General features: G+C 36.4%; 1 protein-coding gene across 1 annotated transcript; it reads left to right on the top strand.

Moving 5' to 3' along the window:
* The first annotated feature begins 6,217 nt into the window (after window positions 1-6,217).
* Window positions 6,218-8,423, top strand: LOC143616146 (V-type proton ATPase subunit E-like). Its single transcript, XM_077089068.1, has 6 exons — window positions 6,218-6,387; window positions 6,631-6,731; window positions 6,799-6,967; window positions 7,714-7,907; window positions 7,989-8,088; window positions 8,181-8,423. Exons 1-6 carry the CDS (start codon window positions 6,286-6,288, stop codon window positions 8,217-8,219), a joined length of 705 nt encoding a protein of 234 aa, XP_076945183.1. The 5' UTR covers window positions 6,218-6,285; the 3' UTR covers window positions 8,220-8,423.
* The last annotated feature ends 950 nt before the right edge of the window (window positions 8,424-9,373 follow it).

Genomic DNA, 9,373 nt, shown 5'->3' with positions numbered 1-9,373 from the left:
GTAAAAAATATTTGAGAAGGCCGACTCAAAGTGACAAAGACACGGTTTTCCTGGAATGCTTGGTAGTCTCGATTGCACACACTGGCCTTGGGAAGCCTGCCCAGTTGCTTGGCAAGGTCAATATCATCGAGGTGATCATAATGACCCAACAATTATGCTTGAGGTGGTCGCATCATTTGATCTTTGGATATCGCATGTGTTTTTTGGGATGCCCGGTGAAAACAATGATATAGCTATGATACACTCGTCCCCTATTTTTGACCACATCAAAGACGGAGTTGCACTCGACACCTCAATTTCCGCAAATGATGTTAACTACGAATACAGATATTATCTAGTCGACGGCATTTATCCAGAGTGGGCCATGTTGGTTCTTAGCTTTACGTGCCTGAATGATGATAAACGTTGATATTTCAAGAAAAAACATAAGTACGCAAGAAAGGACATCGAAAGGGCATTCGGGGTATTAAGAAACATTGGTCTATCATTAGGTATGTCACACCCCAACCTAAGACGGAAATGTCGGGGTGCGAATCGTTGGTTCACAGCTCACAAGATACTATCATACAATATAAAATATGACAATATCTAATTAATTTATTTATTTCAAAATTCAAATAAAGTGCACAAGTTTCCAAGCGTGACAATAATAATTCAAAACAATTAATAATTCCAAAACTAAGAAAAACACAACAAATATTATTTATTTCATTGTCTAAGATCTTTCTATGCGTTATTCACCATAGCTTCAAATCAACTGATAACCTACATATGCGTAGAAAATAAGCATAGAATTTGTCAATAACACATGTTGAGTGAGATAATCACCAGTTTTGACATTAATAATAATATATATAATAAATGATAAATGAGCAAACTAAGTAATGTGAGTATCAATCAAACCATGAGCAAATAGTTGTGTTGGTTGACCGTTGCCTTGCGAATTGGGCATTGGCTACTATGACTAGCATATACAAATGTGGGTGTCGGTTGATCATCGCCATGCGAATCGGGTTTTGGCTACTAAGACGGCATATGATCATACTTTAATGTGATTATGATGGACCTCTCCGAATGCGATAAAATAAACACTTAAACAAGTAGCAATTAGCATTTTATTGAAATACACACAATATTTATGTTTGCGAGTTTGTGTATATATATATATATATAATATAAAAATATGAATTAGATGCGCATATGTCCCCAAAAGTGGTAAAAATCAGTAAAATGGGAGGGGAATGATATCTCACCTTATTGCTTAGGCGAGTGTGCAAGAAATAAGAATAAAATAGCAAAAACATAAGTCTTAAATTGATGGGAAACGGAAGTCAAAAGCTGGAAATATAGCAAAGTCAACACAAACACTAAGATCCTTGAGTAAAATAGAAAAAACGGACGAGAAGTCATGTGTTTGATGAGGGTGACAGCTGAGAGTTAATATTTTAGTAACTCATTAGGGTTTGGAGGTGTGATATGTTTAAATAATCAATGGTTCAACTTATGGAACAAGAAATCGACTCGATTAGGAAAATGAATAATATATTGATGATAAAATCGGGTCTTGTGATCTCCATAATCTTGATCAAATCACAAGGAATGAACCTATGCACTTCATAATAGCAGATTAGTTAACTTGTAGCTCAATGTGATTTAGGGTCGTTTAGGAGAACATTTAGCATTAAACGAGAATCGAAAACAAATCTGGCTACATGTGCTCCTTCGCGCGGCGCTAAGGACTCCCTTTACTAGACTTTGATATTTTGGCAGTTTTAGTCCCTGAAGTTCCAGAAATGCAATTTTAAGCCATGTTAAGCAATTTTAAGGGTATCTAAGGGCTATTTGGCATAATTGAAAGTTATAAAATTATAAACTAAATTAAACACAGTTAATTACTAATAAATGCATGATTTTATTGATATGAAAGATCCGAATTAAATTCCCGAATCGGGTAAACAAATACGAATACGAATACGAAAATCCAAGATGTTACAAGATAACAGACTCGTTTTCACCAAATGGATACGTTAAGAAACATAATGTACACTTGTATTATCTTATATAATATGATATTAGAGGACTTGGGAGAGCAATTTGTCAAGGCGAGTACAACGATTAGCCAGAGCCGATGTTAACACTAATAGATGATGAGAAACTTGTTAATTTATTAAGAACACGAAGAAGGGAAACGAATCACAGTTTTCGATCGGATTTGGTTGAACATCTTTGGAGGAACATGCAAAATAATGGTGACGACTAAAATACTTGTAACTTTTTTCAATTTTTATTTTATATGCTTTTATATTTAATTTAGTTTGTTTTTTATTATTATTTAATTTTATTTTATTGTGTTGGTTATGAAAAAAAAAGGTTTAAAGCCCCTCCCTCGAGGCTTTAAACCATAGAGCGGCATTATAGTTTGGGACTTTAAGGCCCCCAGTGCCCATGTATTGATGATGTGGCACTGTGGATGGCTTTCAAACCTCCACCATAGTGAACAGCCTAAAGGGATCTAAGATGAATAAGATGCTTGAAGTTGAGTGTTTGAAATGCTAAAATTTTCAATGTAAAGAAATAAATAAAATTAAATATGTGGGAACTTGTCACCAGTGTTGTACAACTCGCTAGGCGGTCCTAGGCGACCGACCCCCTTGCAAGGAGTACTCGGGGGGTACTTCGCTTGCACTCGGACCTGATAAATATAACATAAAATAATTATTGAATATTATATATATGTTAAGACAAGCATAATTCACGGCAAAATAAATATAATTCAAATGAAAAAAAACATAATTCAAAAAATTCATGTTTAATTTGTTGTTATTTTTAATTTTTTACTTAAAAAAAAAATTGATGGCCGAGTAATCCCGAGTACTTTGACTTTTAATCGAGTTGGACCTTGGCGAGTAATGGTGGCCGAGCTGGGAAAATGCTGTAAAGTTGATGTCCGAGGACCTTGGAATCGCTGATTCCAAAGCCTTGGAATCCAACATTTACAACACTACTTGTCACATACTAAATGTTTAATAAAAAGGAGCACTCCTTACTTGTCTTTCTATTAGAAAGAGTTACGTTGAAGTGAACCTTAACTTGTATGTCGTCTTTGTCCTTTTAATCTGGAGTGTCAGGTCTGAGATAATGGCTGGTTCGGCCAGTGCATGTAACATCTCGGATTTTTCAAACCCGTATTCGTTTAAGTATAACCTGACCGGAAATATTTTATATCTTTAAATGATAATCAAAAACAAATATTTATAAGTTAATAAGTTTATAATATTCACTTTAGGCTCCTTATACTTTATATGTTGTTCAAATCTTAAACTATGCATAAAAAGTTCTTTAAATGACCTAAATCCAAACTATAGGGACTAAAGTTGACAAAAAATGAAATTTCCATTTTTTTGGCCGGAGCACCACGTGGTGGTGTGGCCTAGGCCCAGCACGCGGCGCCATGGGCTACCTACACAGCTCGTTTCGTTTATTATTGATTCCTAGTTCGTTTTTGGCCTGAAATCGCTTATTTTAGAATATAATCGAGTGAATTAATCCCCAAGAAATCCCCCAAAGCTTAGATACATGTTCATATTCATTAACCCTTGTCCAAGAACGAAATTTACTGGTTATAATGTTGATTTGATCATTAAAGGCCTATTCGGTTTCTTAAACGAGTAAGTTACCATATTTAGTTCGATTTAGTGTATCCTATATAAACATATCATATATTCTCTGCCATAAAACATCCCTAAACCCTAATTCACTATTCCCAGCCGTCCTACCCTCTGTTCATCATCATTCATCTCGGTTTTTTCTTATTTGGTTGAAAACATACTCTTAAACGTTTGACTTTGCATGCGTGTGGATCATTGACTCGTCATATCTCCTTGTTCTTTCACCTTCTGGGTAATTTGTAAACCGTAAAATCATTCATATACATTCCCTAGTTAATAGCCTTCAATCAATTTCGGTGGTTGAAGGGTGTTGACTAGTCAAATAGTTTAAAACTCGTTAAAGGGCAAAATAGTCAACTAGTTTGACTTACCTTTTTCTCATACTTCTGGTCGGATTCAACGTTCGGTCCAGAAGACTTTTATTTTTGTAACGAAATTTTAAGACTACTGACCAAAACCCGACTTCTGAATCGCTGTTCGGACTCTGGTCAGGACCAGCTCGCTTAAATCTTAAAACAAACATAACTTGAGTTCTAAACGTCCGTTTGGATTGATTCTAGAGGCCATGAGTTCGTTTTCAATTGTATTATCTTATCTCATAGATTCATATTCTTATTGTTTATAACATTTGATGTGTAGTGGACGACTCGCTTATTCGTTAGCTCGCTTATTCATATTTATATTTGTTTGTCTTTAATCTAAGGTGAGTTTGATCATTCCCCTTTTTATACACTATTTTCAAACGTTTTGGGGACATATGCGTACTTACTCATATTTTCTATCATATATTATATACAAACAATCGCAAACATAATCATTGTGTGTATATCAATTAAATGCTATTTGCTAATTGCTAATTGTTTAAGTGCTTATATTCTATCACATTCGGAGAGGTCCAACATATCCCGTTGTATAGGGTTCTCATTAGTATGATCATACGACCGTCGTAGTAACCGGAGCCCGATTCGCTTGGCGAAGGTAAAACAACAATTTTAGTCGTTGTAATCAATGCCCGATTCGCTTGGCAACGATTCATTGGCACACTAAACGTCTTTGGTTGTGTTTATGGTTGATACACGTTTGTTATGATTTGATTGACTACTATCACATGTGTTTGTTTGCGTATTTAATATTTATCATTTATTATTTATTTATTTATTATATAACTATTTGTTGGGTCAAAGTTGGTGATCATCTCACTCAACACGTGTTGTTGACAAACTCCATTTTCTACGCATATGCAGGATGCTTTGTATTGAAGATTGAAGTTGGTTACTTAGACAAGACCTTAGGATATAAACAAGATAATCATTATTTGAGTTTTCATTCATATATTTAAATTGTTCGTTATATTTGGATATTGTGTGTAATCTTTCAATAAAATAATTAATTAGATATTGTCACTTTTTATATATAATAGTATCTTCGAGCTGTGAGCAATTGGATCACGCCCTGGCATTTTCGTCTTAGGTTGGGGTGTGACAGTGCAAGTATTGTTCTATTTTTAAACCGCGTTTATTATTCTATTAGAAAGAGTCATATTGGAGTCAATAATTTAAGGTTTTTATCTTCACTATAAAAGCAAGTTAGTAATTCTTGATTAGAAAGATACCACAACACACCCAAAGAGAGAATTTGTTTACTCGAGAAGCTAGTAGACTCAACATAGCAAGACTCAATTTAATCAAAGATATCATTGTTGCAATCAATTATGGCTGTTCAAAAAGCTCGTGGCTCGAAGCTCGCTCGAAAAAAACTCGGAGAAAGCTCGCTCAAAATCGGCTCGATTGTAACGAGCCAAGCCGAGCTCGACTCGATTTTAAAATGAGCCGAGCCTGAGCGAGCCTCGGCTCGACTCAAGCTCGCTCGATAGGCTTGAACTATTTTATTTTAATTTATTATATATATATATATATATATATATACACACACACATACATGAATTTAATTATCTAGCCCAATTATTCAGCACATGAGCTTTTTTCTTATCCCAATACAACCAAATAAAATACCCACCAATCCACAATTCTATCACCATTTTTACCACCATAACATGCTTACATGCGGTCTGCTCCTTGCCTCTTTCAAACTTCAACCCTAATCTCACATCCTCACGCCCACAACCACTCCATCCCCCATTTAATTAGCATGCACACGCTGCTTTGCTTATTCCCAATTAGCGCCGCACGCTGCTCTGCTTATTCCGCCACTCCATCGCTGCTCACCAATACGCCGATCTGCTTATTCCGCCGCCGTGCCGTTAATATTATCGGTAAACTCGAGCCAAATTGAGCTGAACCGAACCGGCTCGATCTAAAACCGAGCCGAGCTTGAACTCACATTTACATTTACAACTCGATTGAATATCGAGCTCGAGCTGGCCTTGGCTCGGGCTCGGCTTGTGAACAGGCCTACAATCAATGTTACCAAAACAAAAGCCAGGGACAGTTTATGCAACTTGAAGATAAACAAGTCCTAATTCCAAAGCATACAAACATGTTTCATGTGACAATTAAAAACCTCAAATTATATTATATGAAACCACATCACACCACTCGTTGTTCGATCCGCCATCTGCCCCAATCTCATCATCTCAATCTCAGTTTCAGATCCAACGATGAACGACGCCGATGTGTCCAAGCAGATTCAGCAGATGGTCAGATTCATCCGCCAAGAAGCGGATGAAAAGGCCAACGAGATCTCTGTTTCCGCTGAAGAAGTAAGTCTTTGTTCAAATCAAGTCAAAATTAGTCAACCCACTTCGATTATTAGGATTACCCACTTGTTTGAAGCTCGATTTACGGCGTTTGTTGCCAGAATTAACGTTAGGGTTTGTAGTCAATGTTAGTTGACCCAGATGCATCGATTCGATTTTTATGATCCAATTATCTGATCATGGTTTATATAGTTGTATGTGATCACAATACAGATTTATATTTAATTAATTGATTAACTATTGCAGGAATTTAACATTGAGAAATTGCAAATAGTGGAGGCGGAGAAGAAGAAGATCCGACAAGAATACGAGCGCAAACAGAAGCAGGTCGAAGTTCGGAAGAAAATGTGAGCCAAGTGAATGCAATTTACATAATATATATTAGCAAAATAATTTAGTGTAATTTCTTTGCAGCGAGTATTCTATGCAACTCAACGCGTCTAGGATCAAGGTTCTTCAAGCACAAGATGACTTGGTTAGTGCCATGAGAGAAGCCGCATCGAAGGATCTTTTGAATGTCAGCCATCACAATTTTCAACACCATCATAACTATGAAGGACTCTTGAAATCTCTCATCGTTCAGGTACTATTAAACGTATATAAGCTGTATTATTAAGTTTCATTGTCTGTCTATCTTGTACATAAACACACACACATACACATGTAGTTATGTACAGGTATTCATGTGGTTTTTAAGTTCTATACTTAATTGGTTTTGTATTGAACAGAGTGCACGAAACCGAAATAACCGAACCGTAACAGGAATAACTGACATAACCAAATCCAATAAAAAAAACCAACGCTTTCGTTATCAGTTTCCTAAGAAACCAATTTTTTGGTTTGGTTTTGCTATCAACCAAAACCGAAAAGAACCACTTTTAGGTAATTTATAAGATATTATTAAATGGTGTTGTTAGTTTTAATTGTGTAATGATCAGTCAATTAATTAACAGCAAAGTTTAGGCCCAAATTCACTATTAGCCATTCTTTTTTGTCCAAAAATTTTCGAGCCCAAATGGTAAACGTTGTAGCCCAAAAGTTTTAGTTTAAAATGTGTAACAATCAATTGATCATTAATTAACAAGTTTTAGGCCCAAATTCATTATTTTGGGCAATTCTTTTTCGGCCAAAAATTTTCAAGCCCAAATGGTATTTAACTGTAAACAAGCGGTTTTCAAACACACCAAAATTCAAGTTTTCGATTTTTTCCCCAAAACTGACCCATTAAATCCTGAGTGACCAGGATTTGTTTTACATTTTTTGTGTGTGCGGGATAACAATAATATTTGAATTAGTTGGAAGCGTTTGCCAACAATTTATAATTTTTAGGGTTTGCTGAGACTGAAAGAACCGTCCGTGTTACTACGTTGCCGGAAAGAAGACGTGCATAAGGTTCATGCTGTTCTTCACGCAGCAAGGGCAGAGTATGCTGAGAGAACACATGTTCACGAACCCGAGATCATAGTTGACAGTATCCACCTTCCACCCGCCCCTTCCCATCATGATCCTCATGCTCGTTCCTGGTACATACCTGTTTCAATTATTATTTTTTCTCGGTTCGTGCTGACTTTTTGTTTGACCTGTGATGTTGTTCGTGTTTTCAGCTCTGGAGGTGTCGTTTTGGCTTCTCGTGATGGTAAAATTGTGTTTGAGAACACGCTTGATGCTCGTTTGGATGTTGTGTTCCGTGGCAAACTACCCGAGGCACGCCTTAATTTTATAAAACATATATACAATGATTTTGCTATGTTGATAAATGATAATGATTTATGATATTTGTGGTGTTAATTTTGCAGATTCGCAAGCTGTTGTTTAGTCAGGTGGCTGCTGCTTAAACAAGGATGATGATGGTGATGATAATATTTGTTTCGAGCTTGTTGGCATTGACGAAAAGAACCAGAGTCGGATGAATTTTAGTGTAATTTTGTGTTTTCTCGGGTTATCATTGTTATGTTATCATGGGTCTTTGCTGAGTTGTGGTTGAGGCTATGGCGAAAGGTGCGTACCATTTGTTTGAATAAATTAAACGTTTTGTGTTATATTGCGATGTATTCTTTTAATAATTTTGATGATTTCCACTCGACTTGTGGTGATTAAATGTAATGTTTTAAGACCTTGTTTGAACCTTATGTAGTTATGTGCTTGTGTATTAAACTCTTGTTTGCAACCTACTTGCTGAATTATGGAATTACAAGTCGTTAGGCTAGAGGTGCACAAAACATCGATTTGGGATCTGAAACCTGTTTGTAAACCGAAAGTGAAACTAATTTTGGTTAAACCGTTTTGAAAGCGATCTGTTGGTTTATAACTGGTTTTAGTTTATGGTCGTTGAAACTGGTTTGAAAACTGATTTGAAATTGATCCGAATCAATTGACGAAGTCAGACTGGTTTTAAAACCTGTCTGGTTTCGCCCAAAATTCGATTTGTACTATCACTGTAGGCTGGAGTTGTTAAAAAAACCGGTTTGGGACTGGTTTTAGGCAAACCGAATCCAACCGGTTCGGGTTTAAAACCGGTTTACCTAAACCGCCCGTTTCAGGACCGGTTTCCCTTAAGATCTACCAAACTGGTTTTAAAACCAAACCGGTTTAAAACTGGTTAAACCGGTTTGTAAACCCGACCGAACCGATGTGACCAGGCTGGCCCGGTTTATGAACCGAACCATTTTGAGTCATACCGATTTTGACCAGCTGTTGACCAAACCGGTTTGGTTTGGGTTTAAAAACGGTTTTGTACACCTCTACTATATGTAGCATGTAATCGGTAAACAGCCATGCAAGATGGGCCCGTTGGGTTTGGACTTTGACAAAAACAACTATTTTGCGTGGGATGAGCCCGTTTAAAGAGATGAAAAATGATTTATGGGCTTTTAACTCTTCTATGAGCTTTCGGGTTTAGTGTTAGTCATTTTGCTAATGGGTTGGGCTGAACGCCCTTTTACGTTATACATATGGGCTTCGGCTCAAATTGGACTTCTGTTCTTGTTTT

Source organism: Bidens hawaiensis, unplaced genomic scaffold (genome assembly GCF_021521415.1).
Source record: "Bidens hawaiensis isolate Kalapana, Puna unplaced genomic scaffold, B.hawaiensis_p1.1 tig00002306_1, whole genome shotgun sequence".
NCBI lineage: Eukaryota > Viridiplantae > Streptophyta > Magnoliopsida > Asterales > Asteraceae > Bidens > Bidens hawaiensis.
Note: the sequence above shows the minus strand (reverse complement) of the source record. Positions and strands in the feature narration are given on the sequence as shown.

Bases quoted from the DNA above. Each gene is read 5' to 3' on its own strand.
- LOC143616146 (XM_077089068.1), top strand. From the start codon at position 6,286: ATGAACGACGCCGATGTGTCCAAGCAGATTCAGCAGATGGTCAGATTC. The intron at 7,908-7,988 runs GTACATACCTGT...TCGTGTTTTCAG, and splicing joins GATCCTCATGCTCGTTCCTG to CTCTGGAGGTGTCGTTTTGG. The intron at 8,089-8,180 runs GCACGCCTTAAT...TTAATTTTGCAG, and splicing joins TCCGTGGCAAACTACCCGAG to ATTCGCAAGCTGTTGTTTAG.